This window comes from Tasmannia lanceolata, unplaced genomic scaffold (assembly GCF_043159265.1).
Source record: "Tasmannia lanceolata isolate RefF3 unplaced genomic scaffold, GAP_Taslan_0.1 ptg000002l, whole genome shotgun sequence".
Taxonomy (NCBI): Eukaryota; Viridiplantae; Streptophyta; class Magnoliopsida; order Canellales; family Winteraceae; genus Tasmannia; species Tasmannia lanceolata.
The window spans coordinates 28,389,691-28,412,936 of NW_027518679.1; the positions used below are offsets into that span (position 1 = coordinate 28,389,691).

Here is a 23,246-nt window from a genome sequence, read left to right on the forward strand (position 1 = left end):
TTTTCTAAGATATTGATATTATTCTCATTTTCTATGAGATGAGACTATTTTGGTTATCTTCTATGAGAGGTATTTATATTTTCCCATGAGATTGAGGTATTTATTATAATTTTCAATGAGATATGGGAAGTTATTATTTTCCTTGAAATAGGGTGTTTTTGGTCATTGGCTTATGATAATAAACCAAGTCAAATCATTTTTGGGAAAGATCAAAACCATTGATCTATTAGGCCTTGTACCCCAATTCGTTAAATCCCCATCGGTTCAGTTCAAAAAAACAGGAGAGAAAAAAAATGCTAGGTGCTATTTCCTCCCTCTTTCGCCCCCATTTCCTCTATGGGGTTCCATCATCCAGAAAACCCCATTATTGTTCCTTAATCGCTTATTCTTCTATTGGAACAAAAATCTCCCAAACCCCATTAGAATCCTCTTCATTGCTCCCCTTCAACAACTGGTTATCCTATTCTAAAATGTGCAAAACCAGACACCGCCTCGATTTAATTCTAGACGAGAAACGGATTCGGCAAGATGAAAAGATGTTTTTCCTTGGGGAGAAAATGCTTCGGAAATATGATTTTGATGAGGTAAGTTTAAAGAAAAAACCCATCATATTCTGTCTCTCTCAGATTTTTTTTTTCTTTCTACAGAAGTTTAGAAATTTTATGATTTTGAATAGGGTTTGTTTTTGTTATGTTGCTTCATGTGTAAAAAAAAGAAAGAAATTTTAAAAATACTTTCCCTCTAAGCTTTCATCCAAAATTCCTACAACCCTATTGTATAGAAAATTCCTACAACCCTATTTGGGTTGCAGGAAAAACATTTCTCGATGTTAGAAATGAGATTAGGGTTAGAAGGGAGGAAGAAGAGGAATGGAGAGATGGATAGTCTCCACTAGGGAGCTCATCATGTATACGACGTATACAGGCCCGATTAGGGCATCCAATGTACAAAGTTTACAATACCCCTAACACTCCTATTAATACCTAAACTACCCTTACATGTTATTCAACACTTCCCTCAAGCTGGAGTGTACATACAGTCAAACTCCAGCTTGCTACAAAGAACTCCAACAAACAACTAAAAATACAACAAAAAAGACCATACATAAAAAATTTCAATAAGCTCATACACATCCAGCTTGGTATAACACTTATCCTCAAGCTGGTGTGGTAAATACATAATAAAAACATAACAAAAAGATAGCAATGGCAAAGAGTACATCAGCGAGATCAACGACCATAAAAAACGAAGCAGCTCCCCCTGAATTAGCGTGAATGCAAGAGCAATAAAAAATAGGGCCTCCCCCTGAATAAGCCCGACAAATACATATGCAAACCACGAAGTATCGAACGGTGACACATTGGCAGGAAAATTCCAGCAATCTATCAAGCAAAATAGGCACACCAAAGGTTCGTACATGAGAAATGGTGAAGCACCATGAGCAGGAACATCAGCTAAGCATCACTACACCAATAGAAGATAATTGCCGATGGGGAACCCATCAGAGACAAGTTCGACGGGGAAACCATCGCCTGAATAGAAAAAGAAGAAACCAACGATGGGGAAACCTTCGTCTGGTGACAAGGTTGACAAAGAGGACCTTGAAAACAAGACAACACACCCTCATGAAGATACTACAAAGACAACAAAGAGGACACCACTTCCTCAAGAAAAGACGGCAAAGAACAACATAATAACCCTCTCTCAAGTTGAAGGTCAAATATTTGATCTTCAACTTGCAACAACAAGAAGACAAACAAGGCACTACACCTCTTTCAGACATTTGATCAAACACTTGGTGTGTGCCATAGAGAAGAAGACATAGAAACGAAGAGAAATAAGACACCACACCTCTTTCGGACATTGCATCGAACACTTAGTGGGCGCCTTTGACATCACACAAAAGATATAGAAGACGAGGGAAAGAAAGAGATACAAGAAGACAACAACAAGACAAGCATAAGGCAACAACAAGCCAACAATAAGAGAACAACAAGAGAAGGATACTGCACACTCCATCTATGGAACTACATGAGGGTTTCAACAAAAAAAGAATGACTTTAAGGCACCACACCTCTCGAGGACATTTCACCAAACACTTGGGGTGCACCTTGAGGAACAATACAAAAGACATAGAAGACAACGAATTGAGAGGAGAAAGGACAAAGATTAGGATGGAGTGGATAGGGGAAGTGACTCAAAACATGAAAGAAAGAAAGGATTTAAAACATAAAAAGAGGTGAAAGAAAATAGAAAGAACCCAAAATGGGTTCGCAGCAAGGGTTACGACAACTAAGGAGATTTTCCTTCTTTTTTTCCTTTCGCCGTTTAGGACAAATCCGAGAAGGGGATTACGCACAAGAAAGTGGAGAGAGAGAGAGAGAGAGAGAGAGAGAGAGAGAGAGAATAGGGTCTGTGATTTCGGCAACTCCAAAAAAGAGAAAATAAAACTGATAGAATGGCGTGCGAGATAGATAGAGAAAATGAGAGTGGCGTGATGGATGAAACTCTTATTCTTCTTTCTTCCCTAGGATCTTTGCTCTGATACCATGTTAGAAATGAGATTAGGGTTAGAAGGGAGGAAGAAGAAGAGGAATGGAGAGATAGAGAGTCTCCACCGGGGAGCTCCTCATGTATACGATATATATAGGCCTAAATAGGGCATCCAATGTACAAAGACTACAATACCCCTAACACTACCAATAATACCTAAACTACTCTTACATGTTATTCAACACTCGAGAAAAACTTTTTCCTTTCCACAATTTAAAGGGTAATAATATTGTTTTGGATTATTTAGATGGCTATCATTCTAAATTGAAGGCCCTTGTGACTAAAATTTGAAATGAATCAAGCAATAGAAAAGCAGAAAAGTTTTGAAAAGTTTTTCATTTCCTAACTTTTCCACAAAATTCCTTCAATCCAAACATGGCCTCAGAGAGCTAACGGAGATTTAATTTACCTACAAAAATAAGCCAATTTATCAAAATTCGAGCTTCTCTTGTGATTCCTTCTATTTTTCTATGTAGGAGTATGATTCCGATGAGGACAGTGTGCAAATTAATCCTCCAAAGGAGTTCCCGTTCAAGATCATCAATGAAATCGGCAAACAGTCAATCACCTTGGAGCGAGATTTAAAAGGGCAGAGTATCCAAGTTGAGGTTCTGCCGCTTGTTCGTTCTAAGAAAGAAGAAGAGGAAAAGGAGAGTTGGAGTCAGCTGAATATTTCTCTTTTGGTAAAACTCAGTACATTCCAGGGTATTTCTTTGGAATTCTATTGCATTGCCTCTTCTACTCATATCACCGTGGATAGAATACAAGGAAAGCTATCTGACGTTGGACCTATTCTTGTAGGTCCCAAATTTGTGTAAGTTTTTATTCTTCTTCTTTTAATTTCAATTGCTTGATCTCCGTGACTTGTATACATGGTTTTAAATTTCGGTCGAAATCTAAAATTTCAGATTTCAGTGGGACCGAAACCGAAATTTGCCGAAATTTCGAATTTCAGCCTTTACCAAATTTCGGAATTTCGGTCTGAGATTTCGAGAAAATGTCTTTTAAAAAAAATAAAATAGAATTGTCGGAAATTCAGTCTGAAATTTCGAACTGAGGTACCAAATTTCGGCCCGAAATTTCGGATTTCAGTGGGGTCCGAAATTGGTACCGAAACCGAAATTTAAAACCTTGCTTGTATACAAAACAAATGGGCAGCTGGAATTTCATTTTACAGGGGGCATCAATCAACTAAAAAAGGGAGATTTAGGGAATCAAAATAGGTTTTTCGTTTTTAAGATATCATTTTCACAAAAAAATGATGGTTGAGTATCTAGCAAACACTAAAAAAAGTGTTTTGGTCCCTGTTTGGATAGCAAGAAAAATATTTCTGATGGAAATTTTTTTTTTTTTTTTTTTGCATAAAGTTCTTTTCTTTCCTCAATGGAGCCAGTAATTATATGATTATGGTTAATTTAGAGGGATATTATCATAACTTGAAGTCCCTCTAAGTAAAAATTGAATATAGTTGGTTTAAGTCATTTTTTATGTAAAAAAAAGCGGGAAATTTTAGAAGTATTTGTCCTTTCCATACTTTTCCAAAAAAGTCCTGCAATCCATGTTGGTTTTTGGGTTGAGTACCTGTAGAACCTGCAAAACAATCAATGAAAATGTATGGGGACATATGCAATCTCCTATCTAGGGTAGCTTATTTCACCAACATAAGCGAAAGGAAATCTCCTTTGTGGTACCTTTGTGTCCAATAAGATGTTTCATCTGTAAGTGGCAACCATATCATTAAAAATCTTTCGATGAAATCAGTCAACTCTCATTGTATACAAAGCTAACAAAAAAATTTATAACCTTGTAGAGACTAGAGGATGCTGGATGCTCTATAAGAACCATATTGTAATCTCTGTGAACTGTTCCATCATTGGATCATAACCATAGTTTTGCTTCTTATTCTTCAGCTGTAAAAAAAAATTGAAACAGTCATTAAAGACCAATAATAGCACCAGCCACACTAAACGACATAATGTACATTCCCCAAGGTTGCTCATGGCGTCATTCAAAACCACATATGAGTGTGCCAGTCAGAGAAAAGACAAAAAAAGTTGGGAAAGAAAAAAGATAGCTAATCCTATTATTTTAGAGACAATTAACAAGGAAACACTGCTATTACCATTAAAAAAAAAAAACCAGGGAAAATGATCAGAAAAATCTACTTTTTAGCTGAAATTGTCAGAAAGGGGGGGGGGGGGGGGGGGGGGGGGGGTGATTTCTAAATTCTCAAAGAAGGTTGGAGGGAGAAAACTTAGCCCATTTTCGGACTACAATACCCTTACATAGCTTTTGAAGTTAACCGATCCAATCATTCCTTTTTCACGTTTTCCAAAGGCACCTTTTCACCTTGTTTCATGATTACTACCCAACGAAACCATCTTCTTCAACCTCTTCTCTTCTCAAACATATGAAAAAGCTTCCATTAAACCACTTCTCACAGTCCCATAAAACTTTCCATTCTTCCATTTGAGCTTCTTCAGTCACTTCTCTTCTCAAACCAATAGTATAAAAACCTTGTAACCTTGTAAAACCTCTTCTCAAAGGCTTGTAAACCATGGTTTGGCGAGCTCTCCTCAAAGCCATAGTTTAAAAACCTCGTCTTCAATCTCTTCTCTTCTCTTCTCAAAGCCAAACCTTGTATTTAAAAACCTGGAATTCTTGCGAGCTATCTATGATTCCATTTCGCATCAAATGTAAGGTATTCCCTCCCTCTTAACTTTGTTTTTTTGAAAATAGAGGTTCACAATGATAAATAGTGGTTCTTATTGTTAAAATAGTGGTTCGGAGTGCTAATTAGTGTTAAATAGTGGTTCAAGTGGTAAATAGTGGTTTTTAGTGTTTAAATAGTGGTTTGGAGTCAGAAATATGGGTTCTTTAGTGTTAAAACAGTGGTTTCGAGTTGTAAATACTGGTTCTTAGTGTTTAAATAGTGGTATTTAGTGGTTCTTAGTGTTAAAACAGTCATTCGGAGTGGCAAACAGTGGTTCCGATTAACTAAATAGTGTTTCTTAGTATTCAAATAGTGGTTCAGAGTGGTAAATAGTGGTTCTTAGTGTTTAAATAGTGGTTTAGAGTGATAAATATGGGATCTTTAGAGTTAAAACAGCAGTTTGGAGTTATAAATACTGGTTCTTAGTGTTAAATAGTGGTTCAGAGTGGTATTTAGTGGTTCTTAGTGTTAAATAGTGGTTCAGAGTGGTATTTAGTGGTTCTTAGTGTTAAATAGTGGTTCAGAGTGGTATTTAGTGGTTCTTTAGTGTTGATACAGTCGTTTGGATTGACAAATAGTGCTTCTTAGTGTATAGATAGTGGTTCGGAGTGGTAAATAGTTCTTCTTAGTGTTAAATAGTGGCTGGGATTGTTAGACAGTGGTTCTAATTAATTAAATAATGGTTTTAAGTGTTAAAAAAGTTGTTTCCAGTGGTAAATATGGTTGTCAGTGGTTTTTAGTGTTAAAATAGTGCTTGGGATTGCTAAATAGTGGTTCTAAGGAACTAAATACTACTTATTATTGTTAAAATATTGATTCTTTCATTCCTATCATATCCTTGCAGGGCTTGTGACTATGGTAGAGTGAAGGGCTTCCTTTATCCTACATGTTGATGGATGCTTGAAGGATGCAATATCCTTCGAATACATTGGCGGGAAAAGGATCCCTCTATTAGTGAATCGAAAAATTAAATTCTTTGAATTGGAGACCCTAATTCACAGCAAAATTGAGATATCGGAGCTGAAGTTGCATTGTCAATAAAATGTCGATATATCATAGATCCATTTCAAATCATTCTATATGATGTTGGAAATGATGACGACCTTGAGCTGGTCATGATGCTTTTTGACAATAATGTGATCAGTTCTCTGGGCCTCTATATGACTAAAGAGTATAGAGTTGGTGGAAGTAATTCTGTGGCCGGTATAAATGCCGGTGTCCCTCCTTATTGTACTCTGAATGCACCGGCTTTGGGCCCCCTAATCAATTCTATCTCTACACTCCCTCAGAATTTACCCGTTCCATCGGAAGGTCCTTTGATTGAGGGAAGACATGGCGATGGACTTAGCACCCATTATTCTAATTCACCATTGTTTGAAGTGGACTTGAATGAAGTTCCAAATGTTTTCCTAAGCAGAATTGTGATGTTTTCCAGTCAACCTACACCGGGTTTGCGTTCCAATAATTCTGTCGCAGCACATTATGCTCACCTATTCCGTCCGTTGTTGCTCCCAAAGAACGAAAAAGGCATAGGTATTTTTGTAGAGGAGTTGGTATGGGGATTTCTTATCATCCTATGATGATGTTGTGAATCCATTTTTATATCTAAAATTCATCAACCTGTGCGCAGAATGGTGAGTTTTTTCAAAATGTTCCTCCCCGTTCTCCTTGGTACCAAATATGGTGACTTAATTTGCCTGCCTGGTTTGGATTGCCTTACACCACCCTTGACATTCTTTTCAATGCTCCCAAGTTTTGCCTTACCCTGATTCTCCTCTATCTGTGCGGTCTTCTCCTTCTTTCGGTCCTTTTTAACTGGGGTATCTTGACTATTAACCATGATAGGTTCATCCATGCCGCGCCCTGCTTGACGGTTTTCACTATCAGGTATGATATGAACTATCTCTAGGCCATCCCCTTCTTTTTCATCATCCATGTCTCTAGCCTTCTTCCTCTTTAGGTTGGCTACTTCACGTTCAAGTTGCGAAATGCTAATTTTCATCAACTTAAATTCCACCTGTGTTACATATTTTCCCTCCTCCTCTTTACCTTCCTCCTTTCCTTCTTTTTCTTTCTTTCTTTCCTTCTCAAAATCTTCTCTTTCTCACTTCTCCTCTGCCCACACAAAATGAAAATGTTATAACATAACACAGATAGAAGGACAATAGTTGTTGACAGAATGGAACAAAAATATTAAGTGAATACCGATATAGGCATAAAGCCTAAGTTGCCTTCCTCTGAAAGTCGCACTTCATGGAGCTTTTCCTCTCCCACACCCTTTTCCTTCAAAACCTACGACGTGCGATGGGATATTTATTGAGCAACAACATTAATTCAAGTACGTGCACTAAAAATGCAAAGTCAATACCCCATATAGCGGACTACTAACCTCTGAAACCGGCACTCCGTTCTGCTTCTCCTTCCCCTTTCCACCATGATCATGCACGTGACCCTCTTCGCCGGCTAGTAGCTTCTCTTCTACTTCAACCGGCTCTAGCCTCCTCAAAACCTGAATTCCGATGATGATTTCAGTTACAAAATATGAATAAGATTGACCAATATAGAAGCAAACTTCTTAGATCTCACCTCTGACTCTCCGAGTACCCCAAACTGGATGAGCTCAATCAAATATCTATGATCCATCGTCCTTGTATCCATATGACGGGTCCATTTCAGTAAACGTGGAAGCGCATGAGGAAGAGAAGGATCCCAAGCTTCGTATGCTCAAATAACTATACCTGGAATCATAATAAACTTCTTTAAGGAATATTAACAAAGAAAGTACAAGTGTTTTCAACAATATATGTCAAATTTGCCTGTAGTAGGATAGAGCATCCCATAATATGTCCCTTTTTGTTCAACGAATATGAATTCAACGACCGTACAATGAACTCATGCACGGGATACACCCAAGCAAATTTGCTAACAATTCCGATATCTACATAACGGAAGAGGCATGACCTGATCCTATGATCCGAATGCCGAAACAAAACAGTGCTAAACAAGAGCATCAGCACTTCACAGTTGCCTCTACAGACAATTTCTCATCCGAATTGACCTCAGCATGTATTACACTCATAGTCTCATCTAAGGATGCCGTTGAAGTTGGGAACCTCCGACCTTTGACCTTATCAGTGGAACCCCAGTTAATTTTCAACATTTCGCTTACCATACTCAACCCTAATATTAGAGCTATGTCCCTAACTAAAAAGGGAATTTCCACGCCGCCTATTATGAACGATGATGTCTTACGTTGCTAGCTTCCTACCAATATCAATACAATTTTTTTGTGCAATGTAACATCTTCAAGGTTTCGCAATGTACATCCCTAAGGTTCAACGACTGGATGCACCCCTGAAACTTCGAAGGGCAACATCTAGATGTAATATATTTTGCCTGCACAAAAACACAATATCATAAAAAAATATACACTACAACTCTAAATTGATGGAATCAAATTGACAGAATAACAATGCTTTTAGCCAACCATTATGTGAGGAGATGGTACAAGGTCCGTAGAAGTAATCTGCAAAAAAACCATTGTAAAATACTCAAATATGTCAAATTATGGACGACAACATTCAATAACAGAGTATAAAAAAAAACCCAATCGACTGGAAAGGTAGGTGGAATCCAATCCAATGAATCCAATCCATTGGTAAGGTAGATGGAATCCAATCCAAGGAATCCAATCCAATGGAAAGGTAGATGGAATCCAATCCAATGAATCCAACCCAATGAATAAGTAGATGGAATTCAACCCAGTTAATCCAATCCAATTGAAAGGTAGATTGAATCCAATCCAATGAATCCACTGTTAAGGTCCAGTTATCCATCATTACAACTATAGAGTCCGGTGATCCACCATTGAACCACTATTGAACCACTAAACAGTGCATTGAACCCCAATTGAACCACTATTAAACTACTATAGAGGCCATTATTACAACTACAGAGACTACTGAAATACTTTTCAACAACAATTGAACCACTATGACAACTATAGAGACCTTCAAGCTACATTGAACCACTATTACAACTATAGAGGCCATTGAACCAACAATGAACCACTACTGAACCAATACTACAACTATAGTTGTTCAATGGCCTCCGTTGAAAGAGAGATTAGAGAGAAAGAGAAAGTGAGATGGGCATCTCCCCCTCACTCATTTATTAATAATAATGAAAAGAGAAGTACAATGACCAAACTGCCCATAGACTTGTAGGCTTATTCTAACACTCCCCCTCAAGCTGGAATGTATAAATCATACATTCCTAGCTTGTTATATATATCGCTAAGCTTGGATTTATTCAATGGTTTTGTGAACATATCTGCCAACTGTTCTACAGAACGAGTGAATATAGCGCGTATCTCCCCTTTCTGAATCCTCTGACGAATGAAATGACAGTTGATTTCGATATGTTTAGTTCTCTCATGGAAGACAGGATTTGTCGCAATATAGATGGCTGCCCTGTTATCACAATATAACTGTGAAGGAGAGGGAAACCCAATACCAATCTCAGTTAAGAGTGACCTCAACCAAATAATCTCAGTCGTAGTATGCGCCATGGCTCTATATTCTGCTTCTGCACTCGATTTCGCAATGACATCCTGTTTCTTACTTCTCCATGAAACCAGGTTATCTCTAACAAGGGTACAATACCCGATAGTCGTTCTCCTATCAGCAGGAGATCCAGCCCAATCAGCATATGAGAATCCCTCAATCTGTGTATGACCATGTCGTTTGAATAGTAATCCTTTCCCTTGAGCACCCTTCAGGTACTTGAGAATTTGAATCACTGCGTTCCAATGAGATGTGCGAGGAGAGATCATGTACTGGCTAACTACTCCAACGGCATAGAATATATCAGGACGAGTAACAGTAAGGTATATGAGCTTGCCCACAAGTCATCTATACCTACCAGGATCTTTCAACAAATCACCCTCTTCTGGAACCAATTTCACATTTGGATCCATGGGTGCAGCTACTGGTTTCACACCAAGATTTCCTGTCTCTTCTAGCAAATCAAGAACATACTTTCTCTGAGATAGAGATAAACCACGAGATGAGTATGCAACTTCTATCCCAAGAAAGTATCTGAGACGTCCCAAGTCCTTTGTTTCAAGTTCTTTTTGTAAGAAGTCTTTCAATTTTTGAATTCCCCCTGAGTCACTGCCTGTAATAATGATGTCATCGACGGATACAATCAACATAATGCATCCTGTTGAGGATTGATAGCTGAATACTAAGTGATCTACAACACACTGTTTGAGACCAAACCTCATAACTGCCGCACTAAATCTACCAAACCAAGCACGTTGTGACTGCTTTAACCCATAAATCGCTTTTCTGAGTCGACAGACAGATGAGGACAACTCTCCCTGAGCAATGTAACCTGGCGGTTGCTCCATATTCACTTCTTCAAGGAGGTCGCCATGCAGAAAGGCGTTCTTCACATCTAGATGGTGAAGAGGCCAACCATTATTAACGGCGAGGGAGAGTAGGACACGGACAAAAGGTATCTTTGCAACTGGAGAAAACGTCTCATGGTAGTCTACACCGAATGTCTGAGTGTAACCCTTTGCCACTAGACGTGCTTTCAGTCGATCAACCGTGCCATCAGGAAGATACTTAATGGATAATACCCATCGGCAGCCAACTGGTCGTGCGCCGGCAGGTAGAGAGATAAGATCCCATGCGCGGTTGGACTGAAGAGCGCTCATTTCAAGGTCCATTGCAGCTCGCCAGCCTGGGTGTAGGAGAGCCTCATCCAAAGACTGGGGTAACACAACAGAAGACATAAACAAGACAAAGCTTTTGAAAGGGAGAGTTAGACGATCATAAGAAACGAAATTAGAAAGCGGGTGAGCAGTAGAATGGGAACGAGTACGGGAAGCAATAGGAGAGTCAGATACCTGATGACGGGGTAAGAAGATCTCTGGCTGTGAGGACGATTTCTCGGTGTGTGAGGGACGTGCCTGCTGTGGACGACGTGTATATTGGACTGTAATAGGGGGACGATCTACCCAGGGAGCACACGAGTCGACCTGTCCAGGAGGGCAAGCAGGAGGATATGCAATAGGAGGAGTAGGAAGGGGAGAAAGCTCAGGAAGAGAAATAGTCACCTCAGATTCTGATCTGACAGTGGAAAGACCAGAGGAAGAGCCAAAGAATGGTTTTGATTCGAAAAATGTGATGTCAGCTGATACATACCATCGGCGCAGACGTGGACTGTAGCAACGGTATCCTTTCTGGGTGCGAGAGTAACCCAGGAAAACACACCGTTCTGAACGAGGATCCACCTTATCATGACCAGGACCCAAATGATGAACAAAGCATACGCAGCCAAAAACAACGCGGCGTAAGTGAGAATGGGTCATGATGTGAAGAAACTATGTGAAATAGAGAATCACCATGAAGCATCGAAGACGGAAGACGGTTGGATAGGAAACAAGCAGTGAGAATGGCGTCAGACCAAAAGGATTTAGGAACCTACATCTGAAAGAGGAGTGTGCGAGCCACCTTAAGTAGATATCGCAGTTTCCTTTCAGCGACGCCATTCTGTTGCGAAGTGTATGCACAGGATGATTGATGAAGAATGCCATGAGAAGAGAGATAGTTCTGAAAGCCATCAGTAGTAGAGAAAAACTCACGAGCATTATCAGTACGCAGGCATTTAAGATTAGTACTAAATTGATTTTTTATTTCATCATGAAAATTTTGAAAAGCAGAGAAGACCTGAGAGCGGTCTTTCAGAAGATACAACCAAGTCATGCGTGAGTAATCATCAATAAAAACCACAAAGTACTGGAATCCATTATTTGACGTGACCCAAGAAGGTCCCCATACATCGCAATGAATTAACTGAAATAAACTATCAACCCTAGTAACGACTCGGGAAGGGAAAGACAGTCTATGATGCTTCCCAAGTTCACAAGACTAACTATGAAAATGAGAAATAGAACTAGGAACTAAAGATGTCTGCCGGAGACGCTGAAGGGAGGGGTGACCTAGTCGGCAGTGCCACTGAAAGGCATCCACAGAACTGTGTAAGGCTGACGAAGAAGGGCTGCAGTCAAGACGGTACAGGCCATCCACCTCACGACCCGATCCAATCGTCCTCCCAGTTGAAAGATCCTGAAAGAGACAGTAAGAAGGATAGAATGAGATAGAGCATGACAGATTTTTCGTAATTTGGCTAACATATAATAAACTAAAGGGAGACTTAGGTACACACAAAAGTGCAGATAGAGGGAGATTAGGTGAAGGACATGTGGTACCAATACCAATAATAGGTGTAGTGGAACCATCAGCTAAAGTAATAGACTGAAAATCAGATGGAAAGGAGCGAAAAGACGAGAGCTGTGATGAGTTACCAGTCATATGGTTTGAGGCTCCTGAGTCAATAATCCAGGACCCAGAGCTAGAGAGTAACGTAGTGTGTGAACTAACTGGCTGGGCAAAGCCTGCAGTGGCCTAGGAGGCACTCTGTCGAAGATGCTGGAGCTCCTCATAGTCTGCCCTCGTGAAGAAGAATGAGTCATCAGCAGGAGCAGATGATACTGTGTCAGACGAACCAGAGGCGCAGAGATGGGCTGATCGGGACGAGCGAAGCTCTGGATGCAGCGTATAATAAGTCTCAATGACATGGCCATCGCGCTGGCAGTGGGTGCAATAAGGACGACCACTGCCAACACGGCCGCCACCACGGCCACCGCGTCCACGAGCCCGGGAAAAAGAACCACCACCCCGGGAAGGACGAGTACCACCACCTTCATCATATGCGGCAAGAGCCGAACTATCAGAAGTAGGACGAGAGGGGGTCTCGCCAACACACTGCTGGGCGCGGAAATAGACCTCGCGCAACGAAGGAATATTGCCAGAACCAAGAATCTGATGGCGCAGATGTGTAAACTCGGGGCCTAGGCTCTCAAGATAGTGCACGACACGAATCTGTTCCCGTTGATGTCGGAGAACATGAACATTAGAGGTTAGGGGCATGAAGACATCAAGCTGCTGGCATAATGAAATGAACTTCCCATAATGGGCCTCAAGTGATATGTCGCCACGACGGAGCCGCATCCACTCAGAGTAAGTAGAGCAGATGCGAGTCAGGTTCTCAGCCCCAGAATACGTCACGACCGTGTGATCCCAGACCTTCTTTGCAGTCGGAAGAAGAATCACAGTAGAATAAATGTTTGGAGTCATACTCTGCCATAGGAGACTCCGAATCAACGCATCTTCCTGTTCCCAATGTGTATACAGAGGATCCTTTAGCGAGGGAGGATCCTTGCGAAGAAAGCGTACTTTACCCTGGCCAAGAAGGTATGTCTCAATCGCAACCTTCCAGGGTAAGTAGTTGGTTCCATCAAACTTGACAATATTCAATTGTGGATAGGAATTTTCCACAGGTGCCAATTGAGAAGACGAAGAAGAAGCCGAGGGTGTGGATGAAGCACTGACCTCAGTGGTCATGCTAATAGAAGGATCAACAATGACGGGAGGATCCATACCGACAGGAAATCTAGACAAACAGAGAAACCACTACCACAGCAAAAGAAAGATAATAGACGAATAGGCAGAACCAACTAATGCAGAGAGATGATCATATGACAATATCCCAAGTGAAGGACAAGAAACTAGAGAAGCCCATAAAGGAACAGGAAGAGGCTAGGGAAAATGAAAACAAAAAAAGAAAAGTATTCAGCACATAGATCGAGGAGATGAAGAAGACGCGAAATTAAGGGTAGATGAGAAGAAAAAAGGCCTGTAGAGAATAAAATACAGTAGTTGGGTTGGGGGGGGGGGGGCGCGTGGGGGAGGGGAAAAAAATTTGTGGGGAGGCTTACCTGGAAGGGGTGTAGATCAAGAGGGTAGGAAATTTTTTTTTGGGGAACTGATTTTGGGGGGGGGGGGGGGGGGGTCGCGGCCAAGGTTTAGGGTGCAGGTGAGAGGGCCGCGGGGGGGGGGGTAGCAAGGTGTGGGGTACAGGTGAGAGGTCCTGGGGTTAGCAGGCGAGGGGCGCGGCTGTGCGTGGGGGCTGGGGGTTGCAGTGGGGTGGGACTGGCTGTAGAGAGGGGTTGGGGTGCTGGAAGATGGAATGGGGGCTGAGATAGAGAAAGAGAGGGTTAGGGTTACGGGGGGGGGGGGGAGTGCAAATCAAAATTTGGAGGTGTGTAGCCAAGTTCCAGGAAAACTTGTGGAGATTTTGCCGCGGGAGGGGGGATTGGGGGGGGGGGATCAGGGTTGGGGGGTCGCGGCTAAGGTTTAGGGTGCAGGTGAGAGGGCCGCGGGGGGTAGCAAGGTGTGGGGTATAGGTGAGAGGTCCTGGGGTTAGCAGGGGAGGGGCGCGACTGTGCGTGGGGGCTGGGGGTTGCAGTGGGGTGGGGCGGGCTGTAGAGAGGGATTGGGGTGCTGGAAGATGGAATGGGGGCTGAGATAGAGAAAGAGAGAGTTAGGGTTACGGTGGGGAAGATGATGGAGTGAGAGAGAGGATGAGGGTTAGGGTTTTCGGGGAGACGGAGAAGATGGAGGCTACAGAAATTTCCTAGGGATCAGAAACCCTAGGGCTCTGATACCATGTTGAAAGAGAGATTAGAGAAAAAGAGAAAGTGAGATGGGCATCTCCCCCTCACTCATTTATTAATAATAATGTAAAGAGAAGTATAATGACCAAACTGCCCATAGACTTGTAGGCTTATTCTAACAGCCTCTATAGTTGTAGTGGTTCAATAGTGGTTGAGTACTTGTTCAATGGCCTCTATAGTTGTAACCATAATTGAACCACCATTGAACCAGTAATGAACCACCATTAAACCAGTACTGAACCAATATTACAACTGTAGTTGTTCAATGACCTCTATAGTTCTAGTGGTTCAATAGTGGTTGAGTAGTAGTTCAGTAGTGGTTTGGGTGTTTGCAGCGGGAAGGAGAAGGTAAAAAACAAAAGGAAAAAAGTGAAAAACTTCAAAATGAGGTAAGGGTGGGTATTGTGGTAAGGTATTGAAATACTACTCAACCAATATTACAACTACTATAGAGGCCACTGAACCACCATTGAACCACCATTGAACAACCATTGCCCATTGAACAACTATTGAACCACTACTCAACCTTACAACTAGTATAGAGGCCATTGAACCACTACTGAACCATCGTTAAACCACTATAGAGGCCATTGAACAAGTATTGAACTACTGCTCAACCTCTATGGGTTCAGAACCACTATAGAGGCCATTGAACTAGTACTGAACCACCATTGAACAACTATAGTGGTTCTGAGCCTATGGAATCCATCAATAAAGGTCTTCTTCAAGTACAAAAAACCTTCCACCCATGAAACCCTAATAGAAGAAAATGGAATAAAATGGGGTTAGGGTTTCTATTCTTACCGTTGAAAATGGAGTTCACGTTCCCCGTCGAAGGGTGGATGAGAGAAGGGCGTCGGTGTCGGTTGGGTTCATTTCGCCGCCGGTAGGGTTCAATTTCTCCGACAAAACGCAGTGGAAGAGAGAAGATGGAGAATATGGAGAGAGAGAAGACGGAGTGTGTGCAACGCCAATGGTTCGGTTCACTTCTCCGCTGGTGGGGTTCCATTTCTTGGAACCTACGGCCCTACCTGTGGAAGAGAGAAGGACGGAGAGAATGGAGAGAGAAGACGGATTGGGGTTTGCACGGTTTGGGGTTTGCAGCGGGAAGGGAGAGAAGGTAAAAAACAGAACTGAAAAGTGAAAAAATTCAAAATGAAGAGGTAAGGGTATTGTGGTCCGAAAATGGGCAAAGTTTTCTCCCTCCAACCTTCTTTGAGAATTTAGAAATCACCAACCCTTTTTGACAATTTCAGCTAAAAAGTAGATTTTTCTTGTCATTTTCCCAAAAAAACTAAGGAAACACATTATTGAAAGAAAATAAAAGCACGGATAGCTGCTGAGATGTTCAAGTGGCACATGAAAGTATATAGCAATGTCAAATCGCATGTTTACATACATTAAATGAATATTGATACGGGTAGCCTATGGCAAGGGATAGGGTACAAGATCCCCTGAACCCCAAAACCTTAGCATACAGATCAGGCAAGGATCCAAGATGTTTTTTTTTTTTTTTGGCGCATGGTCAGGGATCCTTAAAACCTAGGATATGGGGATACATTTTGTAATACTAAACTTTTGTCATTGCCAATTTTAAAGTTCTAATCCATCTAATAGTAATAGAAAATCATGAAGAGGTAATGAAAGCCAACTAGGGGTGCAATTTGGAGAGGGTACAGATAAGTGTAAATGCCAAGAAATGTTTGATGTTGGTTCTGGGTCTTCTTCTCTTGATGCAGCCATCTCCTTATATAGTCACCACTACTTGTAACTTCCACTTTGCACATGCCACCGCTACTTGTAACTTCCACTTTCCACATGTCACCACTACTTGTAACTTCCACTTTGCACATGTCACCACTACTTATAACTTCCACTTTGTACATGTCACCATATTTGAAAATAACCACCATCATTCATCTATTGGTGTATGATTGCTCAAGAAATTCAAAAACGGCTGTAAACAGGATGACACTTCCAAACCCTTGAATCCTTTCACTACGTCCAAAATATAATTAATTCTTGATTCAATAATAGTTAGGGAACATTAGAAATTTTCTACCCACCAATTTGATATTGGTAACCCAAACCAATTGGTACACTGAAAGACACTTGGTGAGTTGCTTGCACTTTCTTATCATTGGCATGTGAACCTGTCGCACTTGTCCATGACCCTAAGGAAATTTGGTGTATTTCAATCCTATAAGTCTATAACATGGTCAGAGTCTTATTTGGGAAGGTAGTATGTGGCATTCATTTCAGTTCTTCTGGAATTTCCAGTGATGCAAGTTCACTTTCATTTCTGCACTGAGACCAAGAGCTACTTCATTTTATGAGTGATACCACTTTAGGATGAAATAATATTTCATTTATGCACTTTAGGACAACTACTTTGGAATCTAAAGGTTTTAGACTGAGTAGGACTAAGACATAATATATGGAATGCAACTTTAGTAATGTAAGGGGGCGGGACAAGGATGTAGTAAATATGACTGGACAGGAGGTACTTAAGAGGGATATCTTTCGCTATCTTGGTTCAATTCTACATAAGGAAGGAGAGACTGAAGAGGATGTTAACCATAGAATAAGAGCAGGTTGGTTGAAGTGGAAGCTTGCCTTAGGAGTTCTGTGCGACCGTAAAATCCCTACCAAGTTGAAGGGAAAGTTTTATTAGACAGATGTGAGGCCATCCATGTTGTACGGCTCAGAATGTTGGGCCACCAAGAAGCAACATGTGCATAAGATGAGTGTAGCGGAGATGCGAATGCTTAGATGGATGTGCGGCCACACAAGGCTAGATAGAATTAAAAATGAAGACATTCGTAAAAAGGTGGGGGTGGCTTCAATTGAGGAAAAGATGGGATAGCACCGCTTAAGATGGTTTGGACATATCCAACGTAGGCCTTTGGATGCTCTGGTGAGAAGAGGCGACTCGTGCCAAATTGATGGAGTAAAAAGAGGTAGGGGCAGACAGAAAACAACTTGGGTAGAAACAGTGAGGAAAGACTTGATAGCTAGGAACATAACAGAGAACATGACCTTGGATATGATAGAATGGAAGAAAATGATCCATGTAGAAGAACCCAACTAGAACCAGGATTAGAGCCGGGTAGATTCCTTTTATTCTAAAGGATTCATTTAGCCGACCTCAACTAGTTTGGGACAAAGGCTTTGTTGAGTTGAGTTGAGCTGAGCACTGAGACCAAGAGCTATTTCATTTTATTTGTGATACCACTTTAGGATGAAATAATACTATCCTCAGAAGAGTGAAAGTTGTGTTGTTTTGTGAAACTAATATATAACTTCCCACTTGTAAAATAAATGCCTCAAAATCTACAACAGTAAAGCTCACGAAATGTTAGTAAATCAGAATTACAAAAGTTATGGTTTCAACGACGGAAATATTTAGCATCTGGGAATGATTGCAAAGTAGTGTGGGAGAGGGAACAAATTAATTGCAAAAAGCCTTCTTGAAGTAGGTATTTGAAACGACCAGGTGTTGCTATAAGAACATCTAAGCTCTCCTGAAGGTTTTCCAATTGAGTTTTCTGTCGAAAACCACCAGTTGCCACCATAGACCTGAACGGGACCCCAAATTCTGCTATGGAGCGGCAATTATTTAGCACCTGCAGAAGTTAAAGGTATTTGATGAGATAAAAGCAATCTAAAGGCATCATGCATGGTCCATATGAATGAAGTTAGCCAAAAATAAAAAATCAACAATTTAGCTTCTACATTTCAGTCCAGAAGTGTGACAAAGACAGAGTGTGCAAATCTTTAACTTTTTTTAAGAACACTGAAAAATTTATTCCAAAAATAAAAATGAAGTGATGGCTAAGCTGTTCACAAATTATTTACCTAAATCGTTTTTGCACTCTTGTTAGGGAATGTTCTCCATATATTATTACACTACTGAAATGTTCTTAACATTTTCAAAATTGCCCTGAATCATCCTTAAGATTTTGAGAACCTATAAATTTTTCCTTAAGAGTTTGAGAACCTATAAATTTTTCCGTGCAATGTACTTCCTTGTGATGATTAAAACAGTAATCAACTTGGAAGGTGAGTAAAAAAAAAAGTCGAAGAAATTTATAACTGCTCGAGAGAAAATGTACCATATTAGATGCATTTGCAATTTTCAAGAGTGAAAGTTACTTTTTTCAAAAGAATAAAAAAGAAGCAAAATAGAAGGTACACAACTAAAGATTTCTATAACAAGAAAATCATTCGCATGTAAATAACAATTTCCAAATGGAGATAATTAGAAGGAAAACTATGAAAAAAGCCATTACAAAAAAGGAAATCTATGAAAAAAAGAATTATGAGCAAATAACCAACTGTGCATGGGCTACATGGGCTACCAACCTGAGAAGCTAATTCAGCAGTTGGCACCAATACAACTATCCGAGGGCTTCCTGATGATGATTTACCAAGTCCTTGGAGCTCTTCTTCCCTTAGACACTGTATAACTGGGGCAAGGTACGCTAATGTCTTCTTCCCTTTGAACTGCTATAATGCAACTTTTTCCTTCCAAAACAGGTATATAAGACATGGCCTACGGTTATGTATCAAAACATCAGTCACTACTTAACTCATGCTCGCCATCGATCACTTGAGGTTAGTAAGAATCATTACACACATTAGAAAAGAAGTAATGTGGTGTGGCACAAATATATAGATCCTTGAACTAGAAATTGGAGAAGGAGGACCTTTGAAGGAAAAAAAACTATCAGAATTTTGGAGATTGTTATTGCATTTTTTTGGGAAATATATTTATTGGGTTTTAGGAAGTCCATGTTTCAAAAAAAAAATGTGATATAATTTGAAGCTTCTGTAGCTTCTATTCTGAATTGAGGAGGTTTAAATTGAAGTAAGAAGGTTGAATTGGGCTAGTTTATAGTTAGAAAGTTATAGTATGAACTTATATTTTTAGAGGACATTTGGTTCTTTGGAAAGTTTCTATTTTAAAGTGTGATATTAAATTATGAATCTGAGTTAAAAAGAAGTTTATTGGTCTGTTTTAAAGCTGGAAAGTATCCAGGATTAGAAGTCCTTACTTTGGGAAGTGTTGGGTTCATATAAGGGTAAAGTATGATGGTATGGAAATTGAAATCAAAGAAAGTTGTTTTTCCTTTTCTCTGTTGTTTCTCTTTGAGACAACACTATATCTTAATTTCCTTATTTTCATTCATTGAGGGATTTTCCGATGCTACACTGAAGGAGGCAGGCATCCTTTTGATAATTCCACCGATCAATCAAAAGGAGTCCAACATGGAAATCAAGCCCAAATAAACCTGAGAAGCGTGGAGTTCAATTTGGAGAAAATCAGCACAGGAGAGTTTTGAGAACCAAACTTAAATGCAAAAATGGAAAATGGTGCCTTCGACGAAGAAGAGTTCAAATTCATCCAACACGCAACCGAAGATAAAGAAATAAAGAATTTTTCCAGAAGTCATGATTCAGACTACAATGAGTGTTTGGAAGAGAAGGTGAATGATCGTGAGTTTTATAGGGTACCAAGTTTTGATGAATGATGGACAAGAGGATCTATAAACAACATTCGATGAGACAATTTATGATGAAGATATTGCTAAATCTGTGAAAGAGGATGAAGGCTACATTGATGATGGTGTCCAGTTAATAATTTTGCAGGTTTCGTTTGATTTCTAATTTTGATATGCAAGAATCAATTTAAATCAATCGATTTCTCAAAGAAGATAAGGCTTTTGAACTCGGCATTCATAATGATGTCGTGAATTAACAAGAATATGCTTTTGTAAAACCCAAAAGTTTTGAAGTATATGAATGGACTATTTGTGACCTGGTCGTCATGGGTTTGAGTCACGGAAACAGCCTCTCTGCAAAGCAGGGGTAAGGCTGCATACATCTAGCCCTCCCCAGACCCTGCAATGGCGGGAGCCTCGTGCACGGGGCCACCCTTTTTATGAATGGACTATTGTGACCCCGCAATGGTAGGAGCCTTGTGCACTGGGCCGCCCTTTTTTTTAATGAATGGACTATTTGTGAAGAAAGGTATAAAGTTCCTATCCATGTAGGTGGATTTCTGATGATCAATTTAGAAGTAAGGGGCTGAGAATTTGGAGAGATATCCTAAAGATTAAACATAATTTGAGGAAGGGATTAGACACAGAGTTTATCAGGGGGATAGGATAAAGTTTTGGTATGACAAATGGTGCAAGGGGTTAATTTTGGCTACAAAGTTCCCTCATTTGTATGTGGTGGCATCATATAAGGATGCCTTTTTGATGGAGTGCTTTCAGTGGGAGGGTCGGATGTCCTGAAAAATTAAGTTTAGATTTGAACTAGAAGGCATTAGTCATCTTCTGAATCTATTGGAATATGGGTACATAAAGAAATCAAGAAAAGACAAAAGGATTTGAGTCTGGAGCTCGTACGGGATATTCATCATCGAATCCTTCTACTGCCCATCTTGACCCTCATCCTCTCTCCTCGCAGCTTGCCAGAGTGTGGAGCATTCCAGTTCCTCCTAGGGTATGCACGTTCAGATGGACTATAGTGTAAAATAAGATTCAGACATTGGATCATCTTTGTAATTGTTAGATGCTTATCATTGATAATTGTGCCTTATGTATAGAGGAAAGAGAGTTGGTTGATCTTATATTCTTACATTGCAAGTTTGCCAAAGAGATCTGGTGTCGCATTCTTGGGAGATTTGGTTTATCGTGGGTCTTCCCTGAGCAGTTGGTAACTTGGTAGATCTCCTAGATTGTTGGATGTTAGATCCTTAGAGGAGCAGAGGGAGGATATTAGAGAGAGTTGTGCTATTGGCCTTGATATGGGCTATTTGAAAGGAGAGAAATGACAGGATATTCGGGGCTTGGTTAAAATCCCGCATTACTTATTCACGAAAGTCATATCGCTAACCATTGCTTGGGTTAATATTCTTCTTAGTTTCAGGTTTATCTCCAGTTCCTACTTTACGGAGATGCTAGAGAGAGATATGCTAATCGGGGGAGAACATGAAAGCTCCATCGCTGCAATGGTCTCCTCTTGATCAAAGGTTAATAAAGCTAAACTTTGATGGATCAAGTCTAGGCAATCCAAGACCTGCAGATAAGAAAGGAGTATTTACAGACTATCGGGGCTTCACTAGGTGGGCTTTCTGTAGCCCCAATGTGATCGCAGATTCCAATGAAGCGAAGATGAGATTAGTCTTGCAGGGCATCAAATTAGTCAAGAAGAGGGAGACTTGTTCAATGTAATCAGATGGCAGCCGTACTCACCCTTGGAGGTTTGATGAAATGGTAGATGAGATCCAGGAGCAAACAGCAGGGTCTCATGTTCGTTTTCACCATGCGGAAATCAGCCAATGATGACACGAATAGATTAGCTAGGGCATGGGTGGGCAGAGAGACTCTACATATCTTTGATTTCCTTTCCCCTTTAGGGCCTTTGTGTTTTTGCTTGTATTCCGTCTTCTGTTCCCATTATGTTCCAATGACCGCGGCTGCAATTTCCAATCTAAAATAAGATTGTACACACACACACACACGCAAAGAATAGTAAGGATGTCTAGCTGACAGTCTTAGCTGAAGTAAAAATTGGGCTTTTTGGGTATGGGTTGAATCTGTAACTTTATTTATTTCTTCTGCAGGGTTGAGAAATTTCAGAAATATTTAAACAATTTCCTGGAAGTAAGAGGTATCGATAGCTCTTTGGCGAATTTCTTGCAAGATTACATGATTTGGAAGGATGCCAAACAGTACTTGGCATGGCTACGAGGCACATGTGGATGCCTCAGGTCCAAAACTTGATGGGATGTTTGATCACTTTCGGAGAATTTGTGATGATTTTTAATTTATGTTTAAAATTAGTTTAAGATGGTTTTCAGTTGGGTTGATAAGGAGATTTCATATGAGTTTTTTTCTTTCTATTTTCATTTCAATGATGTTGCTTCTATGAAAGGTTTATGTAAGGGCTAATATTAGTGTGTGGGTTTTGGTAAGTCATTTTGTCTCTATGTTTAGCAAGTTTTTCTGGCAAGAATGAGTTATATTTCTGTATTGGAAAATGGAAATTCTTTAGGCCTTGGCTTGGTCCCAACACACTCCCTAGCCCACCAGTACTGGCATTTGATTGGATGGCTAGAATTGCCTGACCTTGGAAACTTTTTGGTGGCATGCCATCTCTATTGGGGCCCTCTTGGTCGGTGGGGCCATGGTTGCTCGCACATGCACCGCATGTACATATGGTGTAGGTACCCTGTAGAGCATAGGCGTGGTCCATGTACCCAAAGTACTCTTTTTGGATTTTCTTGTTTCATTAGTGGTAAGTGGCATTAGTGTCTTTTTGTAATTGGCAAGTACTCTTTTGTCCTTGTTAGACATTTGCTAATAGTTTAGGGGTAGT

At 40.4% G+C, this 23,246-nt stretch overlaps 1 protein-coding gene across 1 annotated transcript; it reads left to right on the forward strand.

Moving 5' to 3' along the window:
* The first annotated feature begins 232 nt into the window (after positions 1-232).
* On the forward strand, positions 233-22,921 carry LOC143853908 (uncharacterized protein At2g39795, mitochondrial-like). Its single transcript, XM_077363621.1, has 3 exons — positions 233-584; positions 3,030-3,367; positions 22,492-22,921. Exons 1-3 carry the CDS (start codon positions 294-296, stop codon positions 22,649-22,651), a joined length of 789 nt encoding a protein of 262 aa, XP_077219736.1. The 5' UTR covers positions 233-293; the 3' UTR covers positions 22,652-22,921.
* Positions 22,922-23,246: the final 325 nt, after the last annotated feature.

Coding starts and splice junctions, on each gene's coding strand:
- LOC143853908 (XM_077363621.1), top strand. CDS start 294: ATGCTAGGTGCTATTTCCTCCCTCTTTCGCCCCCATTTCCTCTATGGG. Junction 585..3,029: donor GGAAATATGATTTTGATGAG/GTAAGTTTAAAG, acceptor TTTTCTATGTAG/GAGTATGATTCCGATGAGGA. Junction 3,368..22,491: donor CTTGTAGGTCCCAAATTTGT/GTAAGTTTTTAT, acceptor TTTCTTCTGCAG/GGTTGAGAAATTTCAGAAAT.